At 46.8% G+C, this 12,467-nt stretch overlaps 1 protein-coding gene and 1 non-coding gene across 2 annotated transcripts; one reads left to right on the top strand and one right to left on the bottom strand.

The window, feature by feature from the left end:
• Window positions 1–257: 257 nt before the first annotated feature.
• TRNAM-CAU (transfer RNA methionine (anticodon CAU)) lies at window positions 258–330 on the bottom strand. Its single transcript has one exon. It is a non-coding gene; the product is annotated as a tRNA-Met (tRNA).
• A 1,928-nt stretch (window positions 331–2,258) lies between these two features.
• FAM83A (family with sequence similarity 83 member A) lies at window positions 2,259–12,243 on the top strand. The gene is made up of 4 exons (XM_054295863.1): window positions 2,259–2,756; window positions 5,515–5,682; window positions 6,903–7,027; window positions 11,682–12,243. The coding sequence occupies exons 1-4, from the start codon at window positions 2,274–2,276 to the stop codon at window positions 12,241–12,243; spliced, it is 1,338 nt and encodes a 445-aa protein (XP_054151838.1). The 5' UTR covers window positions 2,259–2,273.
• Window positions 12,244–12,467: the final 224 nt, after the last annotated feature.

The raw sequence follows: 12,467 nt of genomic DNA, 5'->3' as shown, positions 1-12,467 counted from the left end.
CCCACCGCAGGAGCCACTGCCGGTGCCCACAGCCCTGCAGGGCTCGGAGACAGCCCAGGGGCTGCCAAAAGCGAGAACAACCGCAGGAGTTATTTCCGCGGGCCCAGCACCGGCAGAGACAGGCCCTGGACCTGGAACCGCCGCTTCGGAAATCACGACGAGCACGGCTCGGGAGTCACGGACCGGCTCGGGGCGCGGTGTCGGGCCAGTTTGTCACCGCTAAAAGTGCGGACGAGAGCAAAAGTGCTGCCCGCCTTTGCCCCGTGTGAGGATCGAACTCACGACCTTCAGATTATGAGACTGACGCGCTACCTACTGCGCTAACGAGGCGGCTGAAACACTGCCCTCCGTGAGAGCTCTTAGTCCTACCACCGGCTTCGCTCCCTGCCGGGGCCACGGGAGGACACGGCTCGGCCCGGCCCGACCCGGCCCTTCCTCCGCCCACAGCGGGCGGGGTCCTGTGCTGCCCGTGCGGGGGCTCGCAGTGATCATGTGGGACCGCAGCGTGACAGCGGGGCTGCGCTAGGGTGACACTGTGAGGCCCCATAGTATAACCTGTGAGGAGCCCCGCCGTGCCCGTGTGGGGAACCAGGCAGGCCCTGAGGGACACCGGGGTGACCATGAGAGATCGAGGTGGCCGAGGAGGGGAGGGCCGTCCCTGGCCCCGATCGGCGTTGGCAGGGCACAGTCCTGCCTGTCAGGGTAATTAGATGGCATCATTTTCGCCCTAATTGCGCAGAACAGGTCAGGAGATAATTAGTGACTTTCGGCCGCGTCTGGCAGCTGCGGGCGGATGTTGGGGGCGGAGGGAGGGTCGGGGTAGTTTTTAAAATCACCCCAGAAGCTCCGGCCGGCCCCGCCACCGCCCCTTCTCGGCCCCACGTGGTCGCTCCGGGATTAATATCCGAGCCTTTTCATACTCTTCTGTGTTTCGTACATCTTTGTCTCATCTTTACGTGTGTTTTTTTTTTTTCCCCCACCCCATAGGGCACCTGACATAGACCCAGAATGTGAAAAGCTGTCCCTGAAGACGCCCGTGCTGCCGAGGCCAGGGTGGCGGGACCCTCTCCCTGCCCCTCACGGCCCCAGTCGCCCTCACACGAGCCCGGGCCGGCACTCCCCGGATCCCGCATCCCTGTGGAGCCGTGGCACGGACACGGGGCAGCCCCAGGGGCCAGGCCAGCCCACCCGGGCGCGGGAAGTGTGTCACGCGTGGCGCTGCAGCCAGGCACGCACGCAGGTACGGACGGACACCCGGGGCAGCTGCGGCCCCGCCTCCCTCGGCCAGACCGGCCGGCCCGGCTGCCCCCGGGCTGTCACCCGCGCTCCATCCCCCTAATGACACAGCACGGAGCTGCCACGGGGGCAACGTGACTCCAGAAGCTGCAGCCTGGGAAAAATAAAAAAAAAAAAAAAAAAGCCTTAAATGTGCACAATCAAGTGATGAGTGTTTGTATTTCTGATGCTTTGAGGCCAGCTCACAACCCTCCCTCCACGTAATATTCAGGATGTTTGGGAAGGGGTATTTTGCTTTTAATAGGGTGGCGTAGTCACAAAGCTTTAAAGAAATAAGTGAGTGAATCGTCTGTGGTAATAGCACCATACTCCGGACGGGGCACAGTGACGAAGTTCACATCTATTTTTAAGCCTGCCTGGCAGCATGTAGGTGCAGAACAGAGCCCATGACCCTTTTTGCTGTTCTGCAGCCATGGACATGGCTGCTGTCTCTGTTCCAGTTCACCATCGGAGCTGTTTTTTCTCCCTAACGAATACTATGGGAAGACAGAGAAGCCTCAAGCTGTTTTGAAGATTGTGCAATGATGCTTGGGAGCCTACCTGCTTTTGCTTGAGTGCTTTCCTCACTCATATTTCACAGGATGCGACAGGAAGGGAAATACAATCGAATCCGACGGCCGTGGTAAATTTGACTCGAATTCTTCGTATGCCCTGGGGCTGAGGTGGGTGCCTCTCAGATAAGCAATCTAATCAGCTTTGCATTTGTGTCCCATCTGGAAACAGATTGTTGCCGGAGTACACCAGCACCTGAGAAGCAAGCTTCAGGTTCGTTTTGAAGATAATTGTAGAGACAAATTCAGGGAGTGTGAATTTGCCTGTGGTAATAAGATCTCTTTATTTTTATTCATAGTTAATTCGTTCAGCCGAGGCAATTTCATGCCAGAATGCAATCCTCAAACAAGAAGGACGATTGCCCTGCCTATGGCACGCATATGCATGGTGCCTGCCCTGCAGATCGGCTGCTGCGACAGAGAGCCATGAACCACCCCAGACACATGGGCAAGATAAAGAAGAGGCTGGAGGATATCAAGAACCAGTCCCTGAAGTTGACAAAAGTGGACTTCAGCCACAACGAAAGCATCAGATTGGCCACCGACGCCTTCTTGGATGGTGGGACAGACTCTTACCTGGAAGCTCTAAGCAAAGAGGGTGAGGTGGATTTCCTCTCCTCGGTGGAGGCTCAGTACATCAAGGATAACGCCCGCGAGTCTTACTATGCACAGGAGTCCCCGGCTGCCGACGGGGCAGCCGCGCCGAAGCAGAACGACGCCGGCTCGCTGCCGTCGGGGACCTACTTCCCCACCATTTCTGACAGCAGTGAGCCGGCTCTGCTCCACACGTGGATTACTGCAGAGAAACCCTATTTAAAGGAGAAATCCACGGCCACTGTGTATTTCCAAACAGAGAAGAACAGCAACATTAGAGACATCATACGCCGCTACATCCACAAGACCACTCAGGTATGAGGAGAGAATTGTCCTTCCCTCTGCACTCAGTTCTTTCTTGCTCTTACAAACTCAGGTGAACATGGTGTTTAATCCAAGGCAGCCCTGTGCATTGCAGTGTAGCTTTGCTCTAGAAAGTGCCTGTGAGACCTTGTTGTTGAACACAGGCAGTGCTTTTATTTTTTTTTTTTAACAGACACCAAGATTTTTTCATGTTGGTGGCTTAAGTAAAAGCATTCCCTCTTCTCTCTTGTAACCTTCCATTCAGCCAGTGGGTTAAATGTGCTGCAGAAAGGGCAGCTTGGCTCTGTCCCTTCTCATGCACCACCCCAGCAGGATGGGTTTATCTGCTCACACCACTGCACCATTAATGAGAATTAAGCCTAAGTGAGCTCTCAGCCATTAGGAATTGTTGAGAGGATCTGTGGGAGGTGTGGGTGAAGGGGAGGCCAAAGAAAGGCAAGTATGTCTGGTATGTCAGCAGCCATTCCCAGAGGAAGGAAATGATCCAGAAAATAGACCTTTCATCCCTAAAATGTTGCCTGTATCAGTTAAAACATCATGTGGGCTCCATACAGAGACTCTGCCGCATAACCTGGCATGTGGGAAAGGTGCAGGTGCCTCTGACTGCACACAGGTGGTGGAGGCCACAGAGGTGCCAGCCACAAGCCACAGCCAGGCTGCCTGGGAAACCAGGAACTGAGCAGCTGGAGTGGGACAGAAAACTGATGTCATGTGTGTTCTAGCAGCTCTCTTGTTTCCCTAGGAAAAAAAAAAAGGTACTTCAGGGCTGTGTTTACCATCATCCACGAGTTTTGCCCTTATATAAATTCAAAAGAGCAGGGGCAGTTTCACCCAGGAATGGTCAGGAGCCAAGCCAGGATGCAGTGGTGCTGCCCAGCACAGACTTCCCTGTCCTTTGGATTCTTCCACTTTGTTTTTCCCCTGCAAGGGCAGGTGCTGGCCCTGATAGCACAGAGTGTAAGGGCAGGAGAGAAGGATCCCTGTTGGCAACTGCTCTCAAAGCCTACAAGTGCTTACCACACCAGCAGAATTAAATGTCATGTACTTTTAAGTTGGAGGCATCAGAAAGATGCAGAAACAGAAGAAATGTCTCTGGAATAATAAAATAGGTATCAGGTAAAATATCACCCAGACCAATTTTCTGTCCCAAGAAGAGAAAACTTGTAGGTGAAAAATTGGGAAATGTCATATAAACCCATGATTCACCTGATCTTCTTAATAATCTAATTTACATTACAAGAGTGTGCTGAAGTGACACTAACAGTACAAATTTGTGAACTGCTTTTTGAGCACAGTTTTCCAATGGCACCAGTTATTAATTATCATCTGGTAAGGGTCCATCCTGAATAGCCTGGTATTTGATATATGCATTACACAATTAAATAGCAGAATAAAGACTGTGTTTATGGATGATCTGAAACTGCAAAGGATTGCCAAAGGATGCTACAATTTTAACACATTTGTGGAATTGGTGCAAATCACAAAATGAAATTCCAGCATAAGAAATGAAGAGTGCTGCAAGTAAGAGAGGAAAGACAGGTACAGAAATATAAACTGGGAACAGGTGGTAAAGAGCAGAACCAGAGAGAATAGTCTGGAGCTGGGGCATTAACAGGAAGGGTGGGTGTGAGATATTTGACATAATTGTGCTCACCTAGCCATGGCAAAGCTCCTTCTGAAGCACCAGGCTTTGGCAGCAGGAGGAAGGTGTGGGATCCTCACTGCTCCTCAGAGAGTTTGGCTGCCTGAAGAGGACGATGGCTGCACAGGATGTGCCTGGTCTTGTAGCATATCCTCATGGTGGCAGGGGGAATGAGCTTGCTGTTAGGTGTGGGCTTAGGCTTTGGAGTGAGATTCAGAGCAAGCTGGAAGCAGTTAATAAGAGACATCTACAGAGATGCTGGAAAGTTTGTTTTGATTGAGGTGATATCCCATGAGCAGTTATCAAAGGTCCCTCTCCAGTCAGTGGAGAAACAAGAACCTCCTGAAGATAAGTCAGGTGATTTCTGGGCTGAATTGACCTTTCCATGGGCAGACATCAGACAAGACCAGCACTTTCTAGGATGGAGCTGGTTTTGTATCACATTTGCAGTTCCCTTGATCCACACTGGCTGCAGGCTGTGCATTTAAATAGTTGTCAGGGCTTTTATGCCCAGTCCTGAGACTTTTACAATATTCTGCCAGTTGTGAACTGGGGAGCATGAATGTGTGGTCAAATTCTAACAGTTAGTTTATAAATCAGTATTTAAAAAAACATGGAGCTGTTGGAGTCTACCCACCACCACCACCAACAGGGTGAGGCCTTTTAAAGCCAGGGCTGTCCAGGTGTAAATCATAAAAGAGAAAGCATCATCCAGGGATTCTTGCAGAATGTGTGTGGCTTATGACACCTAGTGAGCCTTGTGGAAAGAGCCATGGTCTTTTATTTAGCCACATCCTTATCATTCTCTGATAAGTATTTCAATATATTTCCTAGTGCTGAAATCTCACCTACAAATTCATGTGTCATCTTGTCATATGTTGTGTGTTATACTGGCTTTATATGAGGAATAAAACAATGAGACAATATGTTTAATCAATTTAATGATTCAGGCACTTATAGGGAGAAAACCAGAAAAAATATCCACATATAACTAAATATTTGTGTTTATTGGAATGTTTTTAAACAAATAAACCACATCACCGTGTCCTCATAGCAACCTTAAGTGATGTAAATGGACTCTGCTAATGCCTCTGCTCCTTTCTGAAGGTGTTGGCCATTGTGATGGATGTGTTCACAGACACTGAGATTCTCTGTGACCTGCTGGAGGCAGCTAACAAGCGCATGGTCTTTGTTTACCTGCTGCTCGATCACAGCAGCGTAGATCTCTTCTCGGAGATGTGCGACAAGCTGCAGATTTCTGAGGATCTCTTCAAGGTACTGTGGCTCTGTGGAGCTCCTGGGCTGAGAGCTGTCTGCCTAACTGCAGGCACTCTGAGCTGCAAGCATGGTTATGCTGGGGTCAATCCACCTTCTAATTAAAAGGGTGCAAGAGATTTCCTGGGGTAGTGTTAGCACACCCAATTCCTCTTTGAAGATGCCTACGTTTTCCCATGGATATTATAGAAAGGTAAGGCATTTCCATTAGGTCCCCAGATGAAAGTAATCTTGGCCCTGAAGTCTTAAAACAGGACTTAGATTTCCCTAGTAGAGTTATCTAACATAGGCATTAGAGCTGCTTCTGTTTAATAGCTCTGCAGCAGCTGTGGTCTGGCAGCCACAGGGACAAGGTGCACAAAACTCTTTTGCATAGCCATAGCTTGGTTGCACTGTGTGGTTTCTGATAAAATATGTTAAAGCTCTTTTAAAATTTTAACATATTTCTGATAAAATATGTTAAAAGCTCTCAAATTCAGGTGGCTGTTAGTTTAATCTGCCTTCATCTCTGTCAGAAGGAGCTGGCTTTAAAAGAATCCCTCCTAGGGATTATTTCAGTTGTTGCTTGAGATGCTGTAGAGCTGCTATGGGGATGGGGGATACTGCAAGGCCACAGACCTCTGGAATGGCAGCTGTGGGCACACAGGAGACCTGAGGGCATCTTACACATACACCAGACACCTGGTTTTCAACAGCTGAATTCCATCCCAAATATATAAAGAAGCTGAAATTAATAATGTGTGTTCATAGGTGTTTGCATGCCTGTAAACCCTCACTCCTAAGGAGAGTGTGTCCTTGCAGGCCCAGGTGAACTGGAGGAGCGGAGGTTTTGCCCTGCTGTGCCATGGCACAGGCAGTGTAATCAGAGTATAGAGCTACAGCAGATTGTGCCTGGGGTGTCAGTGGAAGGCTGCTCCCAGCTATGGACACATCCATGCTCCTTTGGCTGGGGTAGGGTCAGTTCCTGTCACACAGCTCAGCTCCACCTGCATGAGCTTCCTGCAGGTTTATCCCCAGTGCAACAAGTAACCCCTGGCGAGTGAGAGACCTTGGCTACATTTCTTTTAGACACAAACCTTCAAATATCACATCAGAGAGTCCATAAAGAAATTTGACTGTGGGGCAGTGAAGAGCTAAAGGCAGTGGGGGAAGGGGATCCTCCCTGTCTGATTTTTAATTAAAAAGACATGTAATTCACTCAATTTTGTTTTTATTTACAGAATATTTCAGTCCGCAGTGTTACTGGAGAGGTTTACTGTGCCAAGTCAGGCAGGAAATTTTCAGGAAAAATTCAAGAAAAATTTCTTATCTCTGACTGGAGATATGTGCTCTCTGGATCTTACAGGTGAGATAAGCCATTGCACTTCATCTCTAGGTACTCTTCTATGATTTTTAATACTTCTTCCCAAAAAAAGTGCCATGGAAATCTTTGTAAGGTAAGAAGCTTTTGTTTAACAAAAAACACCTCATGTTTTCAAATATGTGCCCTTTTTCAAAAATCTATTTAACTTGCTTTAAAGCTGCTCTTAGTTCTTTATGGAGCATGGGTTTTAATTTAAATGCTCAGAAACTAATGTAAACAACTTTGCCAGTGCAGCCCTGGGGCAAAGCCAGAAATGTGTACAGCTTAATATTATGCTTTCCTCATTGTTAGGGTTCTCAAGTGTTGTGATCATGAGACATGATACATTTCTGTCTCCCTCGGGATCCCTTAATTAGCATATGTCACTCAGCTTATCTGAGGATTTGTTCTTCATATGACAAATGTAGTGATTAAAGGTACAACAGAAATACTTCAGAGACTGTTTCTCCATGTGTTTCATTAACAGGTAGGCAGTATATATCTACATAACTGCTGTACCTTTGTTTTTTCCCTTTTTAATTTTTTTTTCTTTGTTTTGTTTGTGCTGCTATAATTATTTCAGGTAGTGGATATAGCATCTCACCAACTGGATTTTTAATTAAGATCCTAGATCCTCTGGTCAGGGAATTTCAGGAGACTGAGCTTGCATCAAATAATTGAAGTTTCTGAGCATCATGGCTACATAGATATGTTTCACAAATGACCAAGTGTATCCTAGAAATCCAGGTACAAAAATACAAGAGGTGATTATTTAATTTAAAGGATGTGATTATTTTTCTTAATCCCAGTTTACAATTTGGAAGCTTAAATGCCTCTGGTCTGATAAAGCTGTGCCACCAGGAAGTTTACACAACTACAGTAACAAAGGAAAAAGTGAATTTGTGGGGAAGGGCTGCAGGAGCTCAGATGTGCACTAACACAGGCACCCAATTTCATTACATTTCCAAATGAACCACCAGACAAAACTCAGTGGACACTCAGGGTTGGGGCTTTTTTATTGACTGTTCTTTTGTTTTCTTGTTCTTTTGGGTGTTTTTTAATCCCTTGTCAAAGATGTGTTAAAATCCAACAAAAGACTTGTACAGAGAAGTGAAGGATGTGTGGGAGAAGGACAGAACAAGATGAAGCTTCCTTTTGGCTTCTCTTTCAATACCAAAAGCACTAAAAACACCTGAAGTCCTGTGCAGTCACTTCTGTCTTTCTCTACTGCTGTTGAGTATCTTCTAATCTCAAGTATCTTGTCAAACTGTGTAATTCCACATCTAGCACATAAACAGAGAGGGTGGTGAGGAACAAATGTATTTAAAATGATAAAAAACTATTTAACTTCAGCACCAGTTTGCAATTCACATGAGTTATAGCTGGCTACCAGTATGTGGCATTTCTTGCTAGCTCTCACTTTATTAACCTGAAAGATTTTTTTTATACCTAAATCTTATCCACCAACCTCTTCAGGTATAAACAAGAATGATGTTGAGTGAAAGAGACTCAAACTCTTCTGCAGTGCATTTGCTGGAAATCACATTGGAGTAGATCTTAAAAGTGATACAAAGATTTTAAAACACAACACCAAATTCCCCTGAAATGCTGAGCTCTGCATGATAGTTGTAATAGTAGTGGGGGGGAACAGGCTGAGGAAATAAAATAGCCCTTCAGGACACACTCTCAGTTTTTGTTGCCAGTGCCTATGGTGAGGGGTGAGAATGCAGTATTTCTTTTTGCTGTCTCTGTCACTCTACCTCATCCTATGGTAACTATTATTCCATTTTTTAACAACTTTGAAATTAGATAGTGCATGAACTCAGCATTCCTGAAGAAGGCAGAATGAACACAGCAGAAAGCACAGACCTTGATCCCCAAGGGCAGCTGAGTATGTCCCTGGCTGCCATTCTGAAAGCCACTGGCCTCCTCAGAGTCAGCACCCAACAGCTCACATGAACAGGCTTTGCCAGAGCATCGCTTCAGCTGGGGCAGGTTTGTCCCTCACAGGTTATCCTGGTACCAGCAGGCAACATGAACATCTGGGGTAACCCAAACCCGAGCCCAGCTGGAAACCCCAGTCTGTCCTTCCTTCCATTTCAGATTCCATGGCTGTTGGGCTGCACGTTGCTGCAGCACTGCAAACACAGGGATGAGAACATCCCTGCTGAACTGCAGCTCCAGCAGTGCAGAGGACACCCATTATAAAACAAGTCCAGTGGTGAACAGGAGAGGTGGGATTTGATTGAGAACACCATAAATGAGAGGGTCTGTAACAGGACATAGGACAAAGCCCTGGAAAGATGGCTGAGCAGTATCCAGTATCTGTCTGTGTTGGCCCCAAGCCAGGCATCGTTTCTTTGTGCTTTTTTCTCTTTTGATGGGCTTCACCCAAAAAACCTGGGAGAAAAGTGATCCCTCTGGGCAGGTGGTGACAATAACAGACTTTTCTGAGCCTGTCCCAAAAGACAATTGTAAACTAAGGAGCAAAACAATTGTAAACTAAGGAGCAAAACAAGGCCTAAAACCTAAACAATGCATCTTCTCTTAGCATTAAGCCAATGAAAACCTGTTAAGTCTTTTATGCCAAGTTCTGTTTTGTTCTCCAGCAAAGTACACAGGCTGTAAATTGCTGTGACTCACTACACAACCAGCCCACAAGCTTTGTCTATAATCACAAAGATCTTACCTTGTAACTCTGAGCTGACCCACTTGCCATTGGTTCTTGGAGAATCTCTGGGCTGTTCATTTGATCTTTCTCTGTTTACAAGGGTTACAGGTAAAATCAATGACCCACAAACTAGGATCTGTCTGTCAGGTACTCCAGGAAGGGATACATGTGGGAGTAAATTATCAAAATTGGGCAGAATAGGTTTTTTCCTCTGATTAGGCTTTTAACAGCCATTTACAAGTGTAATTGATCTTTATTTCTGTCTAACTTTTCTTTTATAAACTAGGTCCATCTCTAGCACATAAAGTATAAACATGATACTTTAGACCTCAGCCCTTTCATGAGTTTCTAACCGTCAATATAGATATCCTAGAAAAATTGTGTGCATTTTTTAATTTACTCCTGACCTATTGTGTCTTTAACAGTCAGATAAGGACATGCAAAGGTTTAGAGAGCACTGCTCAGTGAATAAAGGCAATGTTGAGGCGGCACAACAGATGTTACACACCCAGCAGGGAGTTAGCTTGCTCTTTACCTGGGCTCCCAAGGTTTTGTTCATATTTAGAATGATTTGAACACAGTGGATGAGAAGTGCCTGAGTTTTAGTAACTTACTATGTGTTTTCATGTCCAGTCATAAAATGTACAGTATAAATTGTATGGATGCCCAGTGGCATTGAACTACTGATTTCTTCACTCCTCCCCCTGCTCCTGAAGCAACAGTATAAAATCACTGTACACCTCAAACCCAACCCTCCTTAGGAATGCTCTGGACAAGCAGATGTAAATTGTCTGTCCTACTGCCTCAGTATCAGCTCGTGCTGTCAGTCCCACTGAGCTTCACAGGAGTTTTATCAAAACATGACAAGATTTTAAGTGCACACACCTACAGCCAGATCTGGCTCTCAGCAGCCCTTGTGCAAATGCAGCATAGCTAATAAAGTCACACAGGCATAGCCCTGGCAGAGTTTTGCCAACACAGAATAATCTCAGGTTCAAATCCACTGCTGCTCTGTCTCCTCTGCTGCACAGCTCAAGCCCTGGTCAGTTCAGGGAGTAATTATATTTCATTCTCTCAACTATGCTCATTTTATTGGTGCTGCTGCTGCTCAGACACGGCAGCCTGCACAACACAACCAAGCTGGCTTGTGGTTTTATAAAAGCGCAAATTTGTGTTTGCTGAGCGGATTAGGGAAGCACATAAAAGAAAAATAATTTAAAAGCTGTGGGTTATCCTAAGGTGTGTCTCTGAACTACCAGAATTAAAACTATTGTGGTGTTTCTCCCTTACTTTATAGCAAAGTATTACATTTATTTTTGGAAATGCTGTAGGAAATATTTGTAATTTCATTTTCTGTGTAGTGAAGAAAACAAGCTGTTATCAGGTGTGGCAGCTTCCTTTGTGGTATGGGACGTGACAGGAAGGTTGGGGTTTTTAAGTGTTTCTCTGGACAAAGGCAGAAAGATTATGGAAAAATGGAAACAAAGGATGGTTCTTTTTCCTGGTCTTTTTGATGTCACTTGGAGTGGCTGACAGTTACCAAGTGGAATGGCATGCTGCAGGGTACAAGGTACAGTTTATGTGGGTGCAGATAAGACGTGGCAAGACCTGAATTTGAGCACTGTGCACGGAAGAAAGGTCCTCAAAAGAGGGGTTCCTTTCCATGGAACAGACACCCGTACCTCGGGTATTGTATCTGACATTTATCCGTGCGTGGATCCGGATCACCACTCCCTTCAGGAGGTTGCATAACGTTGCTAGGTTTCTTGAAGGTTTTAGAGGCAGCTGCAACAACAAAGATTGATCCAAGTTAAAGAGCACTGATGTGAACTGACCTGAAATTCAACTTCGACACCATCTTCATCCCGTGTTTAGACAAGAAGCTTCAGCAGTAAAACACATTCGCCTATCGCATCACCCCTGCGGGGATCTGCAGTTCCTGATGGCCGGCGTTAACTCTAACCCTTACCTTGTCTCTTCTTCCAGCTTCACGTGGCTCTGTGGCCAGGTGCACCGCAACCTCCTCTCCAAGTTCACGGGCCAGGTTGTGGAGCTGTTTGACGAGGAGTTCCGGCACCTGTACGCGCTGTCCAAGCCCGTGCGCGGCCCCAGGACGCCGCCGCGCAGCCTCCCGTTCCTGTTCAGTCGCAGCTGGGCGCCCCCGCGCAGCCTCCCCTACAGCGAGCAGGGCAGCGCCAACACCCTGTCCGACTTGAGCAGCCTCTCGGCCGGCAGCGCCCACCAGAGCAAGCAGGGCCCCAGAACGCTCATGTTCAACAGCAACTTCAGCCCCCAGTCACCTCTGCAGCGAGTCAATTCCTTCCACAGCTACATGTCCTTCACTCCCCCCCCTCCACAGCCTCCGCAGCAGCCCATCCAGCCTAACTACTACCAGCCGCACTACATGGCCGCCGAGAACGCCGCCGTTCCCTATAACAACGTGAACATGAACATTTACAGACCTATAAGGCTCAGGCAAGAGGAACCGAACAGGACGGGGTTAAGCTCATCCTGGAGGTGCCTCCACAAAGCTAACCTGTTTGCATAATAACCACCTTGTTTGGAAATCCAAGTAAATGTAGTGAGGACCTGTTTAGCAATCACTTGTGTACTGATGAATATAGAAATTCTGTATAATACAAATGAGGATGATTTCAAGCCTCTTGTTTTGTTGCTTATGGATGCTTCATTTCCCTGATTAAAAAGCCAAGGCTGCTAATGTGTGAACCTCAGGTGCATGAGGATCCCAGGAAGAGCACATCTGAATAGTGC

The sequence above is a fragment of the Melozone crissalis genome, unplaced genomic scaffold (genome assembly GCF_028551555.1).
Source record: "Melozone crissalis strain CALT ecotype California unplaced genomic scaffold, PUWL_Pcris_2 ptg000002l_1, whole genome shotgun sequence".
In the NCBI taxonomy this organism is placed as follows: domain Eukaryota; kingdom Metazoa; phylum Chordata; class Aves; order Passeriformes; family Passerellidae; genus Melozone; species Melozone crissalis.
Note: the sequence above shows the minus strand (reverse complement) of the source record. Positions and strands in the feature narration are given on the sequence as shown.

What these genes read in the sequence shown, in the direction of transcription:
- FAM83A (XM_054295863.1), top strand. Translation starts at nt 2,274, where the DNA reads ATGAACCACCCCAGACACATGGGCAAGATAAAGAAGAGGCTGGAGGAT. An exon ending in ACATCCACAAGACCACTCAG is followed by an intron (nt 2,757 to 5,514) that starts GTATGAGGAGAG and finishes TCCTTTCTGAAG; the next exon opens with GTGTTGGCCATTGTGATGGA. An exon ending in TTTCTGAGGATCTCTTCAAG is followed by an intron (nt 5,683 to 6,902) that starts GTACTGTGGCTC and finishes TTTTATTTACAG; the next exon opens with AATATTTCAGTCCGCAGTGT.